Raw genomic sequence first — 25,111 nt, forward strand, 5'->3', positions numbered from 1 at the left:
AATTAGCTTTGCTTTCCCTCCAAGCGTACTAAAATATATTAAAAAAAATAAATTATCTCATTTTTTTATTCGACTATATCAATTAATTTAAATTTATTAAGGTTGTGAACCCACGATGTACGAAGTGTTTGTACCTGACAAAGTTAAATTTTCTAACGACCACTGAACCATATTATTATTCTCCGATTATTTTAAGTAAACATTAAAATATTCCTTGATGAAAGAAACATGAAGGGAATTGCTGTACCAGTTGGTAGTCCCCCCCACCCATATCCCAAACCAGCAGAAAATAATAATAATTTGTTACAAATGTGTATATCAAAACAAATAAAAAGTAAATTATAAATCCAAATTATATCACCTATAGACAAACTTTCTGATATGATACATCTTTTGAGTTCATAATCCAACATAATTTCACATGGAACCGAGGATAAACTATGTTAATTTTGCATCAACTTGTAAAAAATTAAGAGTTTTGAATGATTTCTTTCAAATTTAAATAAAAATCGATACAACTAACATTGAGAATCATCTTAGACATTGTTTCGTGTACATGATAAGTGAGAATTGATTTTTAATCCTTCACTTATTATGTGTTTGGTGTGCATGATTAAGATTGTGATAACCTCGTTCAGCCCGTACCCGGCTTGCACCGTAGGCATTGTTATCTTTTTGTTGGTAGGTATATAATCACTTAGAGAGAAGAGATGATTTCAAACTTTTAAGAGAAATGATAAAAACAAAATAATTAAATAAATTGTACATTGTTTATTTTTACATGATACAACCTCGACCATAGAATAATGAATCAAACAATACAATATGATAAAATGAATCAAGGATACATAAATCGATATCCAAAAATTATCTAAATAAAAATAGTGTGTGCACTACCTAACTAGTTCATTGCTCATTCGTTGGGGCCAGGATTCTTGATCCCATCTGAAGTTATGATGTCCATCTCCGCCGTGGCTTGGTCCTCGTGTTTTTATCGCTTCTACATATAATTCACATAAAATCTTCGTGATTTCGGTATCAATGGATCTTTGATGCATCAAGTTTCTCTGATTACGTGCTTCGACCTGATTAACAAATAATATATATGGAAATGATAAATAGAAGAAAATGAGTAATGTGAGAGATTTTAGACCTGATATGGTCATTTACCGTACGAAGTGAAATTCTTGGAGATTTTTATTTAGGTGGTGAAATAACAAGGAGATGAGATTGTAGGATAAGAATATTGGATAGCAGTAATTGAGTTTATTTATATACAAGTTGTACCGCATGCATGAATATTATAAAAAGAATGCGATCCAAGGAATTTGACTGATTAATTGTCAAACTCGAAAAGGGATGTGTTGAAATTAGGTGCCGCCATGCATAAATTTCTCGTGGAAAATTATAAAACTCGACAACAATTAAAGGGACAAAAGGGTATTAGTTAATCTAGAATTGGCATGTGTTAAGACTACAAAACCCGTTTTTCCAAAGTTTTATTTTTTATTTTTTCCCCAAAAAAATTGATATTTTGAATACGAAAAACTCTTGGTTAAATAAGCAAGCTAATTAATTAAATATTTTCACTTGATTGCCTTGGTATATCGATCGGACCAATTAGGTCTCTAGTGATCAAATATTAATGAAAATCCATTTCAAAATCATTTACTTAATTATGGTTCAGAAATAAAATTGTTGCCATATAGAATACAATTTTGAAAGTTAACCAAAATTCTAAATTGAACTCTTGCCACAAATTAAATTAATTGTATGGTGTGTCTGTGCGATAAAGTGAGAAGCTTCGGCTATTTTTCTTTTTACGTTCAAATGACATTATAATAGAATAGTCCATAGGATCATTCTTTTTTCAGGAAAAAAAATAAATCACCAGTGATTATATCAATACTTTAATGACAACATTAAAACCAATTTGCGGTAAAAAAAAGTATTCCCAGCTTTTCAAATTGTACTCACTAATATTTAAGTTATGTTCAAAATTGTTAAGACCAATGGAATCCGGATATCTCCACACTGGTATGATATTTTCCACTTTGGGTTTTAACCCTCATGGTTTTGCTTTTGGAACCACCCAAAAGGTCTCATACCAATGGAGATATCATTCCATCTTTATTAACCCATTATCTTTCTCTAGATCTTCCGATGTGGGACTTTGGTTGCATCCCAACAATCCTCCCCTCAAACGAAGTTCCACTATTATTCTCATGGTCCGAGCCTCCCCTCAAGCCTTATTCGTCCTCCAATCGAGGTTACTCGATTTCACTGCGTTGGAGCGCACGCTTTACATGAATACTGGGAGCATAACCCACCTCGAGAGTTTAATCAAAGATTTTTACCGGGAGCCTTCACCTCTTTCGTTTAAGTATCGAGGATTCTACCCACACAGCTCGATCTAGACCATGGTTCTGATACCACTTGTTAAGACCAATGGAATCCGAATATCTCCACACTGGTATGATATTGTCCACTTTGGGTTTTAACCCTCATGGTTTTGTATTTGGAACCACCCAAAAGGCCTCATACCAATGGAGATATCATTCCATCTTTATTAACTCATGATCTTTCTTTAGATCTTCCGATATGGGACTTTGGTTGCATCCCAACAAAAATAGTGAAACTTGAGAACTATTGACAATTAATGTTAAAAAGTTTGGTCGGAAATGATGGTTTATTTATTTATTATTATTTTTCTTATGAAAATGATGGCTTATTGGTAACATGGTTTGATAAAATTTGATAAATGAATAAAAGTCGTTTAAAGTCGAACAAGCTAGCCAAATTAGAATTTTATTTAAATAATAATTGAATATAAAAATATTGAAATTTATTTAGAATTCGGTTTATAAAGTTCGACTGATATTTATGAAAATAACTGAAATCACACCGAATAACCATCTTAAATGATTTTATTAACCAGACCGAATTTCGAAATTAAATTGGTTTATCCCTAATTTTGATAGTATTATATTATATTTATTATTGTTATTTTAATTTTTGCTAATTTTATAAATTTTGACACTTATTACTACTATTATATTAAATTATTTCACTTAATGTATTTATTTTTATTATTTTTATCAATATTAACAAGTCCTTTTTATTTAAACGATATCAAAAATAGTTTTATTTATCAAAATATTTTTAAAAAAATAAGTTCTGATATAAAACTTAGGGGCCGGGTTTTGAAACCTTGGCTCCTGGAAATACAAAAGGAAAAAACGGCAGTAGATTCATCGGCCAGATTTTCAAGAATATACATAAATTAAAATTTCCAAGTATTCTGGCAGTGCCCATTTGCTCATAAAATATGTGAATTATGGGCTCTTTGGGTGGAGTTCAGATATTTATATATATATATAAGATGAGTCGATATAATTCATATTTGGAATCAAAAGTAATAATTTTTTTTATAAAAAATAATATATTTTTCATGGATCGGATCATGTAGGAGATATGTTTCACAAAATTAATATTTGACACATAGCATATAAATTTTTGTGCTTTTACATAGGTTTAAAGGCAGCCAGCTTATCGATTTGTTCGAGTGGGTGGCTATGCAGGGCCGGTCTCTCTGATAATTGAGACAAACTTGAGCTGTGAATGATTCTTGATCCTTCCATTTGCTTAAATACCATGAATTTTTAGGATAACGTGATAAAATTGGTAGAAACATGACTAACGACTGGTGTTTTTCATTCCTGTAAAATGTATTCCCGAGAAATGAAGAATCATCGGACTTCTTCCTAAGTAAGAGAAGTTGAACATCAGTCTGTTCAGGTTCGCAAGGCAGAGCATCTTCATTTTTCTCCAAACAATTACAAATTAAATACCTAAATGAAAGGTCAATCAAGCTTCAATGCAGCACAAATTACAATCGGGGTCAAGCTCCACTCATGAACTGTGCCAAAATTCAACTCGAGGGACGAAAAAAAACTAGCATGATTTTTTGCAGGAGGAGTCCTCTGTCTATGTAAAGGGTCTTGAACCCATAAAATTCCCCATAATAATTTGAGATAATAAAGGGCCAATGTCAATTAGTGCAGATACTGTTAGCAGGGTTAAGCTCGAAGTCGATAAGGCTCATCCACCGGGTAAAACCAGGCAAGCTATACAATCTAGATTAGGTTGGTATCCGTTTCTTGAGGATTGGGGACGTTGCAGGTCCACAAGATGAAGTGGTGGCAAGCTGGACATGCTATACAAAACTGGTAAATTGGGTAAGGCAGTCCGTGCTGGTGCCCTGATGCAAACCAATTCAAAAGACAACCTAAGCCCACTACAGCAAAACCACTAATAAGTGGCTTCATGTCAGGCATTGATTCCATAACACAACAAAAATACAACAGTTGCATATTGTGTGGTAAAACTATCATGCCTATGACTAGTGCTCCGCAGCAGCATTAGTGGACAACTGCTCAATCTTGCATTCTTTGCCGACGTATTATCGCAGTAACACAAAGAAACTCACAAACCCAAACCAAATTAGTAGCATGGCAAGGCAAAACCGAAACAAAAGTTGAAAGATTGAATAAACAAATGCTGAAGCAAATGCCACAAGCCGTAGCAATACTCATATAAAAGCAATCAAGGGCCCACGTAGCAGTAGTACAGAGTAAGTAGTCTCTGCATAGAAAAATAATCCAGAATCCAGTGCAGATTTCATTCACTTACAACATTAATTCTCTCTCTTTTTTTTTTTTCAGTAGGAAGGTGTTCATTCATCATCAGCAACGGACTCGGTTTTTTCGCTCTGAGGCGGAGCCGTGGAGCCAGCATCCTCCTCCTCCTCCTCCTCCACCTTAACCGGCGCCTCATTCGCCGTCTGAGTGGCCGGAACCTCCGATTCACCAGAGATGGATTTCACAGTCTCCAGCATTCTCCTACTGGTCTCCTTAGAATAAACCTGAAGAATTTCGATGCCGTCGTTGTCGGCGGTCGCCTCTGCCCCCACAGTCTCGAAAGCCTCCTCCTCGATGCGCTTTGCTGCGTCAACCGCCTCCTCGCGCGAAATGGCGCCGTAGCGCTTGGAAAGGATGGAGGGGGTGGATAGGGTCTCGATCAGGCGGTTCCTCACGGCGTCGCGAGTGCGCTCAGTTGGTGGCCACATGCTGAAGGAAGCATTATTGTACTTCATGGCAGGGGTTGTAGTGGTAGTTTCGGTCATTGTGGCGGTGGAGGGCGGAGGAGTTTGGGGCAGCTCTGGATCTTGGGTCGGTGGATGATCTTGGGTTCGGAGACTTGTATTTGGGGATTCGATTTTGTCCGACATTTTTGTAAGATTTTATGGCGTACGTGAACAGAATTGAATAGAATAAAACGAAAACAGGATGCTGACAGAAACATGTCGGAAACGGGGAAAGATGGGCTGATTATTGGTGAATATTGAAATATGTGGGCTTGGGCCTCAATTTCGTACAAAACAAATTGAAAGTGAATAATTACTATTATTTTATTGATTTTTAATTATATACGATATGATGTGTGTGAAAATATTATAATATCGAAAAAGATTTCAAATAATCACATAATTAATAAAAAATATGGAGAAAATATTAAGGCGATGGAATAATACTTATTTTTAGAAACATCTTACACTTCATACCAAATAGTATTATTATATTGGAAAACTTTCTAATGTCCGATTTACTTTAACCAGTCCATAAATTAATAATTTACGTGCGAATAAACATAGTATAATATTATGATTTTATAAATCAGTCTTCCCTGTCATCATGCAAAATCCGCCTATACGAAAAAAATGAACGCTTGCCCAATAACTAAATGACTACTCAAGGAAAGAATGACCGAATGACTTCCACATTAATTAGAGAAAATTTGGGTATTGTGTAAGTTTTGATTCAATCCTCTAGTTTGACGACTGGTGCAAATTCTACCTCCTCGACGTTCTGAGGTTCTAGATAAGCATACGTTCTTCGTCTTCGTCTTCCTCGCCATCGAAACTCTAAGGCTCAAACTTTTTCGAGCCCCTTTGAAGAATAGTCCACAAGTTGATCACCAACAACATGGTGCCTAGCTAGTGGAACCTCGTATAGACGTGCACACAGTGGCGTAGCTAAAAATATGGCTCTGTCAGGACTAAAATTTTAAACTCTAAAATTTTTTAATATTTTAAATTAATCTACCCGTACTAATATCATATTATTCTAAAATTATACAAAATTTACATACAAATTTTTCAAAAAAAAAATTGAGTCACCCGGGCTAAAGCCCAGGTATTGGTGCATGTGGCTCCGCCCGTGCGTGCACACAAAAGTTGCAGCAATGATCATACGCACGCCTAAGCTCACTTGGCACGATCAAGGAGTGAGTGGCGTTGGTGGTAACAACCTGAGTTCTTCATTTATTACTAGCGATGTGTACGTGTTCTGTAATTTTATTTTTATATAAAATATATTGCGTTGGCATAACTTCGTTTCATCAAAAAATTTTATACATATGTATACACATGTTTTTAAAATTTGTAATATTAAAAATTAATATTTTTTATTATTAATTAGTTGAAATAAGTATTTTAGAAAATTGCTGGGGAAAAAAAAAATTGAATTAAGGTAGTTATTTATATGGTGCCCTTTCTTCCATAACAATAGTAATATAGATGTCATTTCATTCGTGGTCGCCAATCAAGGGGTACATGTGTTTTTACTTATGAAATGAAATGTAAGAAATTGAACTTCTGATATTTCCAGTACAAGTATTAAGGCCATTGATAAATTTCAGCAGAATGCTCAGTCTAGCTACTTCTGCTTGTAACATACATTCTTCACGTTCAGAAATGAACAATTGAACAGTGAATTTTACAAAAAATTATCGGGTGGTCCACAGGACTGTCGAACACATAACAGTGAATCTGGTCATGATCGAAACTTGACTGTAATACCATGTGAAGCTTGATACTTGGATTTAACTCAATCCTAAAAACTAGTTCAAAGCAAGGTGATCATTGTCCAAATTTGAATATACAACTTCCAATAATTTAAAATAACCGCTGTGATACATTTATCAATAAAGACGTCAACCAATGTAAAAGATATTTGCTTGATCTATGTAACAACCCTTGTTTATTTATTTATTTTTTAATTTGGACACTTGCAGGAACTCTGTATTGAGCTGATCATTATCAAATTGCTGCTAACTGTATACTTCCATGTGATAGTTGACAAGCTTACTGCCTTAACTATTTACACGCACTGAGCATAACCAATTTATAATAAATTTAAGGGCGAAACAGTAATTAATCAAATTTAATTATGAGGTGAAGGAAAACCAAGAATATAATTGATTGAATATATATTTTTAAATACATTAGTTGTGTTAGAAGTTATTTTTTGATTGGCTTAATTTTTGAGATAATTTTGACAAGAAAAATTTAAAAATTGATTTGAATATTTTGGAGATAACGGAGGAAAATATTTTATTGTATATATTTTGTGATTGTCGAAGATATTATAGAGATATAGAAAAATATTATCTTGATTGACATGAGAAGATATGACCAAGATTTGAAAACATAATGTCTATTTTAGATTTGACGCAATCTTCAATTTAAAAGAAAGTACATTCATTATGGAGATTGGCGATGGTGGTCATGTGAGCCAAGAGAGGTCGAGAGCTTTCATTGTTAAATTTTTTCTTATGAGATTTCGTGCATATACAAGCATAAAATATATATATATATATATATGAGATTTAGTAAAAACCGTTGTCGTAGGCGTGTTGTTGATTTTAATTTTTCTTGTAGTGAGAGAATAATCTGTATGTTATCGAAGGGAGTTCGATCGAATCAGAGTTAGACAAGTGATTCTTGCCAAGTAAAGTCTGCTGAATGTATTGGTCATAGAAACGTCAATTGAAATGAGAGTCTTTTAGTTTAATTAAGTTCTTGTGTGATTGTGTCATTTTTATTTATTAATTCATTTGATAGTTGGATGTGGCAACGTAAGTCTTTTGATCGAACCACCATTTTATTAATTTGACTAATAATGTAAACTGGAAAATCAACAAATTGCAATAGGAGTTTTCGACTCTTTATCAAACTCACAGTCGATGCTGGATACAAATTGTTTTTAAAAGAAATGTTATTTTACGAAAAGTATGATTTTTGGTAGATTGTTATGCTTTTAGATATTTTTTTAAATAAGCATTTAAATGTAAAACAGTACCTTAAACTCAATTGGAAGTATCAAGATCAAATTCATCCCCAAAAATATTAAAGAAAATACATGGAAATCAAGGAGCCTATTTGCTCCGATAGTTTTTGTAGCCCCTCGCGAAAAAATTCGAATTAGCAAGGCATGATGAAAAAGGTAAGAATTTGCCATGCATGTAAGGCGGAAAGTTAACACAAGGTAAGACAAAAAGACAAGAACGTGGAGCCAAACACAAACATAGACCCGACAATCCAAAAGTCACAACCGTAATAAAATACATATACTATATTAATACAATATTTCACAACCAATGTGAATATACAGGTTTTTTTTTTTTTTTTTTTGCAAAATTGAACTTAATCAATCCACTGTCCACATGTTATATCACGTATTTTACAACTTACAGGCAACAAAATATGAGTTTTGAATCCAAAATTCACAGGGATTTAGACTACGACTAGTACTTGCCTCGTCCTGCCGCGATCTTCGAAGCTTCAGCGATTGTGAAGAGGGTCTGATTCATTCGGCACTCTCCTCTTGCTGGATAAGAAGGCATCTAAAGCAGCTTCCAGACGCTGCATTTGCAGATGTTGCGCTTCTGCTGCTGTTGAATTTTTCTTGTATCCAGGGCGCGGCATTTTTTCGTTATTCTCAGCGGCTGAAGCTAACAAGGCCATCAAAAGCAGGAAGACCATAGATTTCTGAAACAAGCCGTGCTGGTGAATTTGCATGGTGTTTCACTATAAATAAATTAAAGGAGATCCAAAATGCTCTTTTTCGTATGGAGTTTATTATGGAAGAAATTGTGGTTGTGGGAGTGGGAACCGCCAAAAAGGTTAATAGAAGCCAAAGCTTTCTTTATTATTTTGACTGAAGAAGAAATGAGGTTGCTTGCTTGTTTAAAAAGGCATGGTAATCAAATAAAAGAATAAAGAACGAGGGAGGAATGCGAAGCATGTCAAGCTCTAGACCATAGGAACGGCCTCCTACTCTATTAAAATTTTGTTTTTTGGAGTGGAAACTTTTACTAAAATATTTCAGTTTTTTTTTTAAAAAAAACAATTTCTATGTGTGTACGTCATTAAATTTGTTTTTAAATCCATAAAGAACGTTGGATGTTGCGAAATGGGGTGAATAGCTGTGGTGGATTTATTTATCATGACACGAGTATGTCTCGTATGAAACAATAGTAAACTCTTACATATTTATATATGTGAAATGAATTAACCCGAACTATACCTATAATAAAAACTATTATTTTTGACATAAATTCACATAAAAATAACATTTTTAACTCAAATCATTGTATATTACATAAATTTTCTTCATGACATAAATATTTAAAAAATAATATTTTGGATATACAATTAATTTTTTTCATGAATCGGGTAGGATCTAAGAACCATGTAACAAAATCGACCTATATCCTAGTCTCATATGAGTTTTTGTGTATTATGATATACTTGTTTTATGATATATTAAATAGTGTTGCACGCGGAACTAACAACATACCTTATAAACTTTACTATATATATGTTGTTTGTGCTTCACGAGACCTTTATACTTTTGAAGAATTTAAATTATTTCATCTCACTTTCATTCCCTTAAAATACGGTCACTCCAACTCCAAATTTAGGGTTTTTCTTGGTGGCAGTGCTTTTATTCTATTCTCGTTGAGTTTTTACTTTTTTTCTATGGGTACTTAATTCTCTGCCATGAAAAAAGCAAATGTTGCTGTACTCATTTTGTTGGGAAAATTATAAAAGAATAGTAACTGTCACCGCATTAGCCATTTCTCACTTCTTTTTGCAATAAATTAAGCCGAATATCTATCTATTTTTATTAAGTGTGAATGTATTGTAAGAATTATTTTGTTTCTCTTATCATTGATAATTTCTTTCATCCGCCATAACTAACCAAAAGTGACGTACAGACACTTTGTGAGTTTTGTCTATGTACATGGAAATTATTACTCTCGACAACATCTTCGTATGAATATCTGAATTCGAAACAAAAAATATTGATAAATTATATCTTTTTGTTTGAATTCAGATCAGATGTTTTAACATCTTGTATAAAAATGAATCCAATATCAGTGAAATAATCAGAAGACAAAGACAACGAGTAACGCGTCTTTTTTCTACCCATTTAATTGGCTAATTGACTGAGAAAGTGGGATTTTTAAAATTTAAATATATATTTAAACTTCATTGATCGTGGAAGTGTATTGAAATATATATAAATGTACTTCGTAGTTAGTGTTTGCATTTGCCAAAATAACTATCAACACACATTGAATGTTTTAAATTAAATTTCATATTGACTAGCACATTTTAAATAAATGGGTTTTTATTTTTTTGCATTACCTCTCTTATATATTATCATAATTTGATTAAAATAACAAAATAAAGAGAAATCTTTTATTATATATCTAGTTATCTATATTATATTATATATATAAAAAAAAAAAGGCATCTTAGGAAAACTATGACCATTTCAAAATTATAATTATTACACTTTTTTAAAATAATTTGCTAATTATTTATTTATTTGATTACTTATCTAACAAAAATAAGAACTACTCACAATAGTTAGAGAATATATTTTACTAATTAATTTATTAACCAGTAATACTATTACACATACCTGCTATAAAATGTATTGTTGTTATATGAAATATCAAAATTAATTGTATTATATCTATAACATATGACATACCTCATTATTAAATAATTTTATCATGTTATTATGCAAGTTATGTACAGTTTTATATGTTATACATTCACCGTAAATTGATAAGATGATACTCATTTATTAGATGTATAATTTTTTTATGTTTCATTACATCCAATAGGTGAGTGTCACCACATCAATGCTCACATAAATATGTATAATGAGTGTACAAGATATCAAAATTATATATATATATATGTGTATTTACATAAACAATTTATTATTTATTTTAGGTAAGGACATTTTAGTCATTTGATACTAGTAACTATATCTCCTACTTTGCCTCAGTGATTAGTGAGTAGAAATCAATTCCGAAATCGCAAAGGCCCCTTTTCTCTCATTGCTCCCACCGGAGGAGAATTGTTTCATGCGGACGGTGAATTTGGGACAATGATCTCCTTGACCTCGTCGGAGCTGAATTACCTCATCTTCCGTTACCTTAACGAATCAGGTTTTTTTTCCCTTTCTCTCCTTTTTACGTTTGTATATTTTGGGTCTTGTGGTTTAAATTTGTTCACCCAAATTTCTTGCTTTCTATTGTTTCAGTGGGGAAGGGAAGGGTAATGGGTTTTAGATTTTCGATTCACTTGTTTATTGACTTTCAGTAAATTATGAAATCCGGTTTTAACTGTCAATTATGAATATAATGCGAGTAAGATTGGCCTTGTGTTTCCGCTCGAATTGAAAATTTTCCAATTTATTTTGACACAATGCAAGTTTCAGAGTTTATATTGCTTAAATTTGCCCAGCCCCGGAGAGTGAATTGTTTGGTATGCGCTTGTACTGCCATCCTCGCTACCGTTGGAGGTTTCAAGTTTCTCTGGCTTGAATTGATGCAAATGGGCATGACAATTCCTTGTTGAAAAGATTGTGTTGTTGTCGTTATGGATTATTTAGAATTACTGCTCGCTCTTGCAAAAAAAAGTAAATGATAGAAGAAAGTATCAACAGAATATTGTAGGGGACAAGATTTTGATTCACCCTTTTTAAAATAAACGACCATTAATCCTGCTCCCATAAGTTCTAGATTTTGGTACAAGCTGTTCGATATGAATTCACAACTAGGGTTTGCAAATTTGAAACCATAGGTTCAAAAACCGCTTCTATTGTTCGTAAAGTTGGTCTTGGGTGGCCTTTTGTTGCCTAATACCAGATCAGCTTGTATATGCATGTCTTGGTTATTAATTCCAGGCATATAATTTTTTTGATATTCGGCTAACATATTGGACTGTTAAAATATAGAACTATTGATTGTGTTGTCTCCCTTGTACTCCTGCTTTTGGGACAAGCGTTTTGAACGGTTCTCATCTATCTACTACCCCAAAAAGGTTGAATGAGAATGATTCTTTGTGATATATTATAAAGGTCACATGTTTATCTTGAAACATGCGGATAATTTTGTTTATTTGTAATCATCACTGTTAATTAGAACATTGGAGTTTTGGCAAGAGTTACAAAATAACAGTAAAAGTGTTATTTGCTAGATTTGGAGGAAATAGTTGGTGCCCACTAAATAAAAATAATCTTCTGTCAATTGTAGTTTATTGATATTATTAATGCTTTGGGAGATTTGCTCTATTGATACTCCAAAAAACACCAATACTTGATCGTGATAGAGATCGATCCGATGTCACCATTTCCGAGCTTGCTGTGGTCCAGAAATTCAAGAATTGTTGGGGAAGGAAAGAAACAGAATAAATAGAAAGGAATTTGGCAACTCCGTTTCTTTTCCTTCATTATATAGGATCATATTCTTCTGTTACAAGGCCACACAGAGTGATAATTAGGTCAATTAACTATATAGCATGTAGCTAGTGGTTGGAGATCCCCAGATTTATGCAAGTTATAGACTTGGTTTATTGATCCAAGAAATCATAGTCATGGTCTTACTTTAATGGAATCACACAATGCTCTTAAATGAGTTATGACATGCCTAACAGTTTTGAAAAATTGAAGGAGGCTAAATTCATTTCGTTTTGCCACCTAATGAAAATTTTAAGATATTCAGATTTTCACACCTTCCACCACTCAAGTTCTGATAGCACCAAGTCCCTACGATTTGGTGATGTTTAATGCTTGCCCTATTTGTCAGGGTTTGCCCATTCTGCTTTCGCTTTAGGATATGAGGCAGGGATCAACAAGAGTACTATTGATGGAAATCTTGTTCCACCCGGTGCACTTGTTACATTTATTCAGAAAGGAATCCAATATCTTGAACTAGAAGCAAACTTTGGTAATGTAAGCATTCTTAATTGAGGTTGCGCTTTAGAGTACTTTTTTTTTTTTTTTTTACTTTTGAAAATGTTTAACTGTTAGATAGTTGTTACACCCCAGGATGATTTAGATACGGATGAAGATTTTCAGTTCCTAAACCCTCTGGATCTTATAACCAAAGATGTACATGAACTTCAAAAGATCGTGAAAGAGAAGAAAGAAGCTAAGCGGAAAGAAAAGTTCAAGGGAAAGGAGAAAGACATAACTGAAAATGGGCGGGAGCATGGCCATGGAATTCCCATGGAAAAAGAGAAGGATTTTGCTAAAGAAAAGGAGAATGAAAAACATCTGAGGGAAAAAGAGAAGATAGAGAAAGAAAAGGAGAAAGCAACAGGTAAAGAGAAGGAAAAGCCATTGGAGGGTGCCAGTGTTGCAAATCCTTCTGGAGATGAGGTTAACGGCAGGCTTGAGGGAAATGCAACTGATACGGGTAATATACCGTCAGATTTTGTTTTACTTGCTACATATGTGCTCATTTATGCTGAAGATGGCTCTATAATCTTCGAGATAAACTGGAAAATCAATGTTCATCTTGTAGTGCTTTTTTTCTTGCTATTCTTCATGATTTGTTTAAAAGACTTACTCTATTTGTTCATTGATGGTAAATAGGTCCAGAACCTATGGATATTTGCACGAGTGTAGATTCCTTTTCCTATGAAATATCAAGCAGTGATGTTACCGTTCTGCAAGGCCATACTTCCGAGGTTTGATCATATATCATGAATCTTCATCAATCATTGTTTAATTTTATGGCCTGCAGTTTATTGCAGAGGAATTTTGATGAACTATCTTGTTTTTTCCTTCGCTATGTGTTGCTAATGCACTTGTTTGTTTCACAGGTTTTTGCATGTGCATGGAATCCAGTTGGGCCATTTCTTGCTTCAGGGTGAGCAAGACACCAATATACTTATTTGATGAATAATTATGTATAGCTTCCTATGAATTCATTTTCTGTGAATCCAACCTTTATTATTATTCTTTTTTATAGGTCTGGAGATTCGACAGCTAGGATTTGGACCATTGATGGGCCATCTAGCTCCAATATGCAAAATGGGCATCATAATGTTGTACTGAGGCATTTCAAGGGTAGAACAAACGAGAAAAGCAAGGATGTGACCACACTTGATTGGAATGTGAGTTATTTCATTTTGTTGATACTTCTTAGTGTTTTCTCATTGTAAAAATTTCTAAAATTTGTTCCTTCCTTTGTATGATAACTCAGGCAGTCAGGGGACGGGCACATATATGTTTGTAGTTCCACATGATTATCAATGTTTCCTTCCACTTTGACTTGTTTTTATATAGGTTGATGGTGCACTACTTGCTACTGGTTCATACGATGGTCAAGCAAGAATATGGAGTAGAGATGGTAAGCGTAATTTATATGGTTGATCTAAAATTTTTGCCTCTGTAAAGCTTGTTATGTTCCGATTGAACTCGGTTACCTCTGGAAATGATAAGAGTTTTTGAATCACTCAAATCATAATCATAATTTAGGATCATACTGGGCTTCAAATTTTTCGTTTGTGCTTCAAGAAGTTAAAAAAGCACACCCTTTATAAGTTGAAACTAGTTCAAATATTTCCCTCAGTTTTGAGATTACTAAGCACCTTTAGTTTAAGTATTTATGATGACTATATGGTTCATGATGAATGTGGGAGAATCTATGGAGATCTGTACTTTTAGAATTATTTAGCGTCTCTCGGTACGATTGCTTTACAGATTTATTTAGCGTCTCAGTACGATTGCTTTACATATTTGAAGTAATAAAAGTTATTTGATGCTCTTAATCTATATATCTATAGCTTGAAGGGTATTTCAAGATTGATTGCTAATATAACAGGGACTACTTGAACAAAATAGTAATTAATGCAACAAATATGAAAGCCGAATAAAAGTTTAAAGAAAGAGAGATTTTGCCATAAAAGTTAGAATGAGATTTTGACAGTTTGACTTGTAATGCTCTATATCCTGTCAGTTCAGTGGCAATAAAGAAGGTATTCTACCGTAGCAACCTTAAAGATAAACAAAACTAGAATGTAGCTCTTCATGTTCAAATTGATAGGATAATGCCTTGAAACTGTGAGGTGCTTCTGCTACGTCGTGGATTGTTCAAGATGAATAAATTGGAGTTCATATCATGCTACCATTCTGTTTCCAGCTCATTTTTTTTTTACAAAATGTCCAAGTTCTTGGACTTTTGACTTGACTCTTTCTTGTTATCGAAAAGCCGGTGAATGATATTGAATCAGAGTCTGTAGTTTAAAATAAGCTGCTGGTGGTAAGCTATTAACCTTTTCGTTGAAAATGATAATTCACTACCTCTTTTGGGAAAGGTCTTGGATTCAACAAGGTCATAGCATCACCACAAGAAGAAAAAGGAAGGTGGTGGTGGTGAGCAACATGATGGGAATGTTTTGCTATTTCTGAGGAAACTAAGAAGCTATACTGGTGGGTTTGAATTTCAGTGTCAAAGTGGGGAAGTAGGATAAAAGGTACCTTCCCATTATTCACTTGGGAAAATTGGAAGACCATCAAACAATGATATGAGGCTATTTTGGGACTGGAATTTTTTTCCTGCTAATTTCCAATTTCAACTTGAGTAAGCTACAAATCAAGAGTGCAACAACCAATTAATTCCTAGTTATATATATTCATCTAAAGTGCTGTTTACATTGTGAGTGCTTGGGTCCATATTCATCTCTAAATATGCATAATGCGCTCACATGGTTTGTGTCTAGGGGAGTTGATCAGTACATTAAATAAACATAAAGGGCCGATTTTCTCCTTAAAGTGGAACAAGAAAGGGGATTATCTTCTCAGTGGAAGTGTTGATAAAACTGCAATTGTATGGGATGTCAAGACCGGAGAATGGAAACAACAGTTTGAGTTTCACTCAGGTTTTTAACTCTTTATTCCTTCTTATTTTAAAGGTTTGCTTTATGCATGTCAATTTTTCTATATTTTGTGTCTTTGGTCACATCATACAGCTATTACATGTGTTTATGTTGCAGCTCCTGCCCTTGATGTTGATTGGCGAAACAACACTTCATTTGCAACCTGCTCCACTGATAGCATGATATATGTTTGTAAAGTTGGAGAGAACCGACCAATCAAAACTTTCTCTGGTCATCAGGTTTATTTCTGTTTCTACATTATTTCAATAATTTCCACGATAATGTACCAGAATTTGCACAAATTTGTCATTTTCTGCCAGCTTTGTAGCTAATAATGCTAATCTGTAAACCTTATGTAAGTTGATATTTGTCTCAAAATATCTATGTGCCTCACAATTGAAGCTTTATTGTATGAAAAGAATACATGCTTGAATACGATTTACTTATTTTATTTAATATTCTCATGTTCTATTTTAGGGTGAAGTGAATGCTATCAAGTGGGACCCCTCTGGATCCCTACTGGCTTCGTGCTCTGATGATTCTACGGCAAAGGTCAGATGCACTATGTGTTTTAGTGTGATTAGTTTATGTACTGTTCCCTCACAATTTGCCAAAAAAGGACTGTAGAGAGTGCATCTCACTGAGCACATTTTATTCATCTATTCATTCTCTCTTAATGCTAGCATACAATGGGGTGACAACTGGCTGATTATAATGCAGATATGGACCATGAAACAGGACTCCTGCTTGCTTGATTTGAAGGAACATGCCAAGGTATGACATGAATCTCGTCCATCGTCTCCTTTGTTCTGCAATCTGTAAATCTGCTTTATGGACATGTACGTACTATTTTCACAGGAGATATACACTGTCCGATGGAGTCCAACAGGAGCTGGGACCAACCACCCTAATCGGCAACTGGTGCTAGCCAGGTTACTATTATTGCCTCTGACGATTGAGTGATTACACAATGTTATTTGGTAGTGAGGTTGTATGATTTATACAATATGAAGACTTTGCGGAACTAAAATGAAAGAACTCAAGAAGGGAGGAAGGTTAAAGGGTCACTTTAAGATCGGTATTCAGTAAGGCTGGAGGATAAATGATGGGACAAAGATTAGCAATGAATATGAATAAACTAAGACCATAATCTGCACTCCTTGTTCAATCCCGATCGCAGACCTCTTGATTGTATGGGATTGTTGGGTCATTTTCCCATATTTCACTAAACACAATGGCGATTTTTGTGCCATATTAAGCAATCTGCAAATTATGGCCAGTTCGTACATATTTTAATTAACTCGATCCATACGCAGTTCACTTTTGTAATTTTTTCTTATAGACTATTATCTTATACTCCCTTGCATCTGCAGTGCCTCCTTTGATTCAACCATAAAGCTTTGGGAAGTGGATGTTGGGCGTCTTCTCCACAACTTAAATGGCCACAGGTATGGCACCTAGATAAATTTTACATAAACCATGAAAATATGTCTAAATTTTACATAAAACCATTTAAGTGTTGTCTCGTGCTTATCATCTACTCACATTTGAACCATGACTTTGCTTTAATTCAGTTGCTATGATTATTAAGACTTTGAACCTGATGAACTAAAAAACCCAAAAAGAGAACGCACATTACAGAGCTCTTCTGGTGTTCTCGATTTCATTGAATATAGAGCTATTGTTGAATTCTACTCACTCTAATGTCCACCAATCCAACTACAGGGATCCTGTTTATTCCGTTGCATTTAGCCCGAATGGCGAGTATTTGGCTAGTGGATCATTGGATAAATGCTTGCACGTATGGTCTGTGAAGGAAGCCAAGATAGTGAAAACTTTCACGGGGAATGGAGGGATCTTTGAAGTTTGCTGGAACAAGGAGGGTGATAAGATTGCAGCTTGTTTCGCAAACAATGTGGTTTGTGTCTTGGATTTCCGAATGTAGAAATTAGAAGATTATTTTGCACTGTTTTAAGATGTATGAGATAGGTTTTGGTGACACTGACATTGATGTAGGCCGTTGGTCTAGGTTCTGTTCAATCTTTGATACCCTTTAGAATGTTGAAGAATATCGAACTAGTTTAGCCGCCTGCGAAATTCGTTTTGGGGTTGTAAATTTGTCTCTTCGGTGTCATTTAAACGCCCTCTTTTTTTAACATTGAAAATGATACGTATTTATAGGAAGTTAGAACCAAAACACTGAGCGGCCTCGCTAAAGAAAAATGTATCATCTATTACATGACCGATGCCAGAACGGCGCCATTTATTTCTTGATCTCATCAATCTGGATCACATTTTCCTTGGGATTGAATTCAAAAGAGTATTAGCTGATCAAACGGAAGTTTCTAGTGTTCAGGTTAGCTGGAAAATCCACATTTGACGTTTCAGTATATGGGATCAGCGGCTGCCAGAGAGAAGCAGCAGCTAGGAGTCCTGGGAATGTTATAGTTCGAGCCCATGAAATTTATTAAACTTTTGCAATAAAATTTGTCAACAATAGAGATAGAGCATACGTAAGTAACAGATTATTATATATTTTCTCTATTACATGTCTGATTTATTAATGATATTTACATGCTATAAATTTTTCTTAATATATTTTTCGATATATTGCTACCATAGTTGGTTACGCGATGACAGACAAGGATTTACTGATGTTTGAACTTTGAAGGATTATATTGGAGCAATTTGAACTTTTTTTTAAAAAAAAAATCCGATTTTTAACAAATAAATATCACTAATCTTGTTTTGGTTAACATTTGCAACATTAAAATTCAAAACATAAATCTAAGTCCGCATATATAGTCTGACTATTCGCTTAAATGCTACACAAGGATGAAAATTATGAAGTGATTACAACTAATGTAGGAAAATCTTCATTTGTTGCCCATGTAAGTAATGGAGATGCGTAATCTAAAGTAACCCTATACCGAAGCCCAGAAAAATAACCAACCAAACTGGCAATCTTGAAAGTTCTATGTACAATTTCCTGGATTTCAAGGGTTCAAAAATTATATTTCTTCAGAGTTCAGATGACGTCGATGCCTTCGAAAAACGACTCCGGTATCTCCAAAGGCGAAGATAATGTTGAGACACACTTGAACTGTTGCACAATGAAACGATTTTTCAAATACTATCCCAGGGTTAGAATAATATACATGAAAGCAGAACCCAGAAAACATTGAGTGAGTGTTTAGTATTAACCTTGTGTTGATTGTATTTCTCCCTCACTGCAACCAAAGAACCACCCTTTTTACTCAATTGCAAGTCATGAAGGATACAAACACATTCTTTCAAATCCATAGCCTTGTATCTCGAGTGACATTGCAGAGCCAAATTCTGTAGAAAATTAAACGACAGTTAAGGTTATTAGAAATGATCGCACAGACAATTAAGTAAAACCGATTCAAAACCTTTTGGAATTTACCCATGGATGTTGATTAGGTTGGAGCGTAAATCTTGCAAGGAATATGACCGAAGCAGCTATCAAAGAAGGCAAGAATTTAATACATTCGTAATCCAGCAAACTTAACTCCGCAAGGTAGTATCCTAAGAATTCCACTTGCAGACTGGAATCCTGCATAAGGCAGTGTATAAATAAGAATAATTAAATATCAACGATCGGAAAGTTAACAAAACACCTAACATGTGGGGACTCAGATGTTAACGAAAATTTACCTTGTAATCTTCTTGAGCAATCCTGGTGAATCTTCTGAAACACCAATTACAGAAGGGAAATAAATTTAGCCAAATGAATCAAGAAAATGTCTACGAAAACTGGACGTGATAAACCTTAATAGACCTCTACCTGAGAAATGTCTTAACGTTAGGGTTGCCCATTTCAAATTTAAGGGATTTGAGTACATCGGCCTCCATCATCACGACATCTTGTTTGGTGTATGTGTTATCAGTTATATAAACAAAATCTTGCACGTGTGGAGGACTAATCTCTTCGTATTTTCTATAAATCACCACAGAATACAAAAACTTGTCAGAGAAACATGGACACTGGTATTCTTAAACAAAATATTTGATGTCAATCATGAGGTTCTTACGAAGCTATGAGCATTGAAGAAACACCAAGAAGCTGAAGTTTTTGTCTGTTAATAGCATTGGTAGATAAGAATCTATCGATGTAGGAAACAGTTAGATACAACGAATCCGAAACAAGCTTGTACTCTTCTGCAACCTCCACTAACCAATCTATTAAAATCCCTCTCATGTTTGCCGTAACATCCTTCTGAATCTTTTCCAAGTAATCTGCAAGTGGCCTTCTCTCGACCTCCATCTAGATGAAAAAAACACCAATCCAATTTAATATCCCAAACTACAAATTTCAGGTAATATGTGAAGAATCAACACAAGCAATCAATATGAGATCCAGCAGCCAACTTTTATAGCTACAATTGCGATATGCTAAGGGCACTCATCTGCAACAATTAAAGCAAAAGTTTTCAACTTTATCAAAATTAAAAACAAATATAATCAACAGCGCCATTTGAGCAGAAAAGGAAAGCTAAAGGCCTAAAACCCACTTCTCCACATTTAGGCTTAGCCCATTCGTTCACTTTTAGACTCAAATAACCTCATCATCAAATCAAACCCAATACATTTATCAAGTAAGATAAACTTAAATAACTCAAATTAGCTGCAATTGCATTCAACAAAACAAGGAACTGTAGTCATTAAATCCCAAATTAAAAAAAAACAGTAATAAATCAAAATCAGGCTCACCTCCATATTATGAAGATAACCATATATATCAGAAACGTAGGCTCCACACATCTGCGGGTCATCAGATCCAGCAACCACATCAATCCAAGAATCATAATCTTCCTTCACACCTAAAGTGTCCTTCAAACCCGATTTACTATTCTTCGCATCCCTTTTAGGCTTAACTTCCTTCTTTTTCTTTGCAACGTCGCACTTCATTTTTTTCTCCAAACCCACACCCTGTGAAGACGCAACATTCTGAATCTCACCCAAAACAACCCTCTTCTTCTTGTTATGCTCCTGCGCAGACTCCGTCGCCGCTCGCTTCTTAGCCGCCAAGCGCGTGACCCTGACGCAGTTTTCTTGGTCGGCCATTTTAATTTAAGAATCCTTAAAAAGGGGGATTCAAGAAAATGGCTGTGACAGTGAGCAAGTTGAGCTTAAGGGTTTCAGTATATAAGCTTCAATTAGAACCGCTCTTCGATAGGGTTTTGAAAAATATTGTAGTGAGCGCGGTTCGAAACGAAACTGAAAGAGCTGGCTTTGATTTGATTTTCAGACTGCAAAAAGTTTTGAAATCGGAGGATTTGGAAATGAGTTTCCCTCCCGGTTCACATTTCAATTCAGAAACGGTTATTTTGGTAAGGTTAATCTCATTTATATATTTATTTATATTAAATTAAAATAAGATGTTTTATAAATTACATCTTCATGTTAATTTTTTTCATTTATTGGCATAATGATATATGCTTTCTTTTTATTATTATAATGTAGTAAATAAGGCGATACTTATGGAGTTTTAGCAACATATTTTGGTTTTAAATATCTGATTAAATTTATAGATTACAAACATGTGAGTGACCTTCTTGAAAATAAAAAATGTCTAGTGTTTAATAATTAAGTTATTCTAATATTACCAAAATCATTTTTTTAAACTATTTTTAGATTTCAATTAAAATAAACAAAAACTAGAGATAAAAAATAATAAAAAGTTAAGAATCACTTTTTATAGTATCACTCTATGCATTTTACAAACTCGTAAATATTATGAATTGGGAATAAGTACTGAAATTTTTTTTTTTTTGAAACAAATTTGAAGTTAAGTAATTTTTGGGTAGTTGGAATGGGTTAGATCCTATAAATGGAGAACTCCGTCACATCTCAGGCTGGTTTACATAACTATATGTGTATATTGTAACATATAGGGATGACAATTGGACGGGGCGGGGGCGGGGGCGGGTTTGCCATCCCCATCCCCGTCCCCTAATTATATCCCCGCTCCCATCCCCGGACCCATCTAATCGGGGAATCCCCGTCCCCGAACCCGCGGGGATAAAATCCCCGTCCCCGTCCCCGTCCCCGTTTGAAATACCCGAATTTTTAAAATAATATATATTATCGGGGCGAGTTTGGGAGGGTTTGGTATGGGGATAGGATTCCCAAACCCGTCCCAATATATTTCGGGGATTTTTAAAAATCCCCGAACCCGAAACCAAACCCATTAACATATCCCCGAATCCGCCCCGTTTCGGGTTTTCCCCGCGGAGCCCCGAACCCGCGGGGAAAATTGCCATCCCTAGTAACATATTTTCTCCAAGAAAGTTATACATGGATGACTCGTTGGTTAAAACAAATGGATCGTGTGTTGAGTTTGATCATTAATTATCCTACAGTCTTGTTTTTAAACATTTTATAGATTATTATTAGGAGAACCAAAATGAAATTAACGGTCCATATTATGAAATAAATTTTCTAAAAAATAAAAGTTTTTATTAATTTCTTAACTTGGCATATACATTAATTTATCATGCTATTTTTCTCGTAACGTAGAGTTGGTATGAAAATTGCCCCCAAAGAATTCTTCAACGCGCCATGCGTAGCTATATCAACATCAATTACTCTGTACCAATGCTTCACTCTATAAATAAGGCCTTACTTTCCTTCATTTCTTTAACCAACTCTCTGACGGTACATCAAACTTTGCAAGAGATTAGCCATTATACTTGTGATCCTTGGTCTGTCTACCATGTTAGAATCTTCCCCTTTAAGCTTGATCACAGACAAATAAGCCTTGATTTCATTCAAGTCTAGTGTTCCAAATCCTCTTATCAACTCCCGAACAAAATCTGCCGCCTTGTAACTGGAGCAGCGTTTCTTGTAATAAACTGGCCCAACGTGTTATTGATCTTTAACTTTCCGGCCATCGTTTTTAAAGTCACTTGAGTTGCAAAACAACCAGCTGACAGGATAACTTCCTGATCAGCTGGGCAACCTATTTCGCCTTCCAACTTTGAACGCGAGTTTCAACAGTTTGGATGGCGTCATACCTTCAAATTTAGGCCAGTGCAGAGAGCCAAGTGTGGTAGATTTAATGCAAAATCAGATTTCAGGGAAAATTCCTGAAGATCTCAGCACACTCATGCAGCTACAAGTCTGAATCTTGCAAGAAACCAGCTTTCGGGTGATCGTCCATCATCCTTAGCAAACATTTCATCTTGCGTATTTGAACTTGGGCACTAATAGATTAAGCGGCCCGATGCCTAGTGATTTGTCCCGTATACATCTGGCACTGTTCTCCCTCAATATACATCTCTTCTTCTCTTGTATATTTGGCTTTAGCTTCAAACAATTTGTGGGAGACCTACTTGGATACGTTGGATTGACATTGCCAAATCTTTTAGGATTCAACTTTTGCATCAATAAATTCACAGGGACCATTCCTTGGTCCCTGCGCCTGCAGAACCTCACAAACATACAGATCATTCGTATGGCCAATAACCGTTTGCATGGGGACTATACCTCCCTGGACTTGGAAACCTCCCAAAACTTGGAATGTACAACATAGGCTTCAATAACATTGTCAATTCTAACAAAGAGGGAATTGGTTTTCTTGAATTATTATCTAATAGCACCCAGCTGAACTTCCTCGCCTTTGATTCCAATCTTCTTGAGGGTGTGATTCCCACGGACACGACCGTAGGTAAACTTTCAAAGGTACTAACAATGTTGTACATGGGCATAAACAATATATATGGCACTATACCCTCTTCCACTGGTGATTTTAGGGGCTTGGAATTGCTAAGTTTGATGAACAATGATGTTTCCGGAGAAATCCCACAAGTGATCGGGCAATTGAAGGAGTTAAAAGTATTGACATTAGCTGAAAATAGATTGCTTGGAGGAATCCCAGATTTTTTATGTAATCTCCGACTGTTAACAGAGATAGATCTATCAAAGAATCAGTTGATTGGAAGCATATCTATCACATTTGGGAACCTCCAAAATTAATTTCCATTAATTTGTTTTATAATAAGCTCAATGGAAGCATGCCAAGAGAAATTGTCAATCTCTCCAAGTTGAGTACTTTTCTTAAATCTTTCTGATAGTTAACTCACTGCTGGTACTCTACCAGAACAAATTTGGCTTTTTGAGAATACTATGGAAATCAATTTTTCAGACAATTTAATAAACTGTCTGGCAACATTCCCAAGTCAATTGGGAACTGCAAGAGCTTGGAGAAGTTGATGATTGCCAGAAACACGCTTTCCGGGCCAATTCCATGTTCGTTGGGTAATGTCGAAGGGTTGGTAGCTCTTGGCGTTTCTTCAAACCAGCTCTATGGTGAAATACCATTTGAGCTACAAAATTGTCTTCTTTACAATTCTTGAATCTTTCATAACGCGGAAGGACAAGTTGTTAAATATTGAGATTTGAATATGACTAAACCCATAAGGTAGCTTAAGAAAATATGATTGTCCAAGTCCACACATGTAACTTGGAGGAACTCTATCCAACTGACGTGTAATAACTTAACATACCTCTTACATTCAAGAATGAACAACGGATTATCCATCTATGGACCATCCAATACTTTCTCCACTTGGGTTGAAAACTTACTATCCACGCATCTCTTTAGATTTAGACCTCCGGTGAATATATATCTCATCCATAGGGCTCTTTCCAGTAAAGAGCTCCGGCAGAAGAATGTCAAAGCTGAACACATCTCCCGCAGTTGATGGTTGTTCTACATATCCGTATTCTGCGAAAATTGTTAGCCGTGTACGTACTTCAAAGTTAATGCAAGAATTACAAACGAGTAAAATTTATGATGTGCATGTCAAGCACTACATATATATGAAACATTTATGGATCAATTGAGGAGTTTTTGATTTAAAAAAGCAAAAAAAAAAAAAAGGAAAAAAAAGAAAAGGACTTTCGATTTGTAAGTGTTTCTTAAGGATATAATATATCATGTGTGTCGATGAATATCTCAATATGCTTGAATTTATTTTGATCATGTGTAAA

General features: G+C 34.8%; 3 protein-coding genes across 3 annotated transcripts; 1 reads left to right on the forward strand and 2 right to left on the reverse strand.

Annotated features, from left to right (window-relative positions):
* Positions 1-4,551: 4,551 nt before the first annotated feature.
* Positions 4,552-5,354, reverse strand: LOC140983533 (MFP1 attachment factor 1-like). Its single transcript, XM_073450617.1, has one exon. It carries the CDS (start codon positions 5,288-5,290, stop codon positions 4,736-4,738), a length of 555 nt encoding a protein of 184 aa, XP_073306718.1. The 5' UTR covers positions 5,291-5,354; the 3' UTR covers positions 4,552-4,735.
* Positions 5,355-11,206: 5,852 nt separating this feature from the next.
* On the forward strand, positions 11,207-18,215 carry LOC140982559 (WD40 repeat-containing protein HOS15-like). The gene is made up of 14 exons (XM_073449118.1): positions 11,207-11,373; positions 13,015-13,160; positions 13,257-13,626; positions 13,806-13,900; positions 14,036-14,082; positions 14,185-14,329; positions 14,502-14,565; positions 15,938-16,096; positions 16,211-16,332; positions 16,571-16,645; positions 16,814-16,867; positions 16,952-17,025; positions 17,467-17,541; positions 17,819-18,215. The coding sequence occupies exons 1-14, from the start codon at positions 11,313-11,315 to the stop codon at positions 18,036-18,038; spliced, it is 1,707 nt and encodes a 568-aa protein (XP_073305219.1). The 5' UTR covers positions 11,207-11,312; the 3' UTR covers positions 18,039-18,215.
* Positions 18,216-18,866: 651 nt separating this feature from the next.
* LOC140982560 (putative cyclin-A3-1) lies at positions 18,867-21,416 on the reverse strand. The gene is made up of 7 exons (XM_073449119.1): positions 20,828-21,416; positions 20,149-20,381; positions 19,902-20,054; positions 19,772-19,805; positions 19,521-19,670; positions 19,298-19,432; positions 18,867-19,196 (listed from the first exon to the last, which is right to left on the reverse strand). Exons 1-7 carry the CDS (start codon positions 21,179-21,181, stop codon positions 19,122-19,124), a joined length of 1,134 nt encoding a protein of 377 aa, XP_073305220.1. The 5' UTR covers positions 21,182-21,416; the 3' UTR covers positions 18,867-19,121.
* Between the last annotated feature and the right edge of the window lie 3,695 nt (positions 21,417-25,111).

This window comes from Primulina huaijiensis, chromosome 8, assembly GCF_012295235.1.
Source record: "Primulina huaijiensis isolate GDHJ02 chromosome 8, ASM1229523v2, whole genome shotgun sequence".
Classification (NCBI taxonomy): Eukaryota; Viridiplantae; Streptophyta; class Magnoliopsida; order Lamiales; family Gesneriaceae; genus Primulina; species Primulina huaijiensis.

Coding starts and splice junctions, on each gene's coding strand:
- LOC140983533 (XM_073450617.1), bottom strand. CDS start 5,290: ATGTCGGACAAAATCGAATCCCCAAATACAAGTCTCCGAACCCAAGAT.
- LOC140982559 (XM_073449118.1), top strand. CDS start 11,313: ATGATCTCCTTGACCTCGTCGGAGCTGAATTACCTCATCTTCCGTTAC. Junction 16,333..16,570: donor AAACTTTCTCTGGTCATCAG/GTTTATTTCTGT, acceptor GTTCTATTTTAG/GGTGAAGTGAATGCTATCAA. Junction 16,646..16,813: donor CTGATGATTCTACGGCAAAG/GTCAGATGCACT, acceptor ATTATAATGCAG/ATATGGACCATGAAACAGGA.
- LOC140982560 (XM_073449119.1), bottom strand. CDS start 21,181: ATGGCCGACCAAGAAAACTGCGTCAGGGTCACGCGCTTGGCGGCTAAG. Junction 19,433..19,520: donor AACCTAATCAACATCCATGG/GTAAATTCCAAA, acceptor AATTTTCTACAG/AATTTGGCTCTGCAATGTCA. Junction 19,197..19,297: donor AGAAATACAATCAACACAAG/GTTAATACTAAA, acceptor ATTGTGCAACAG/TTCAAGTGTGTCTCAACATT.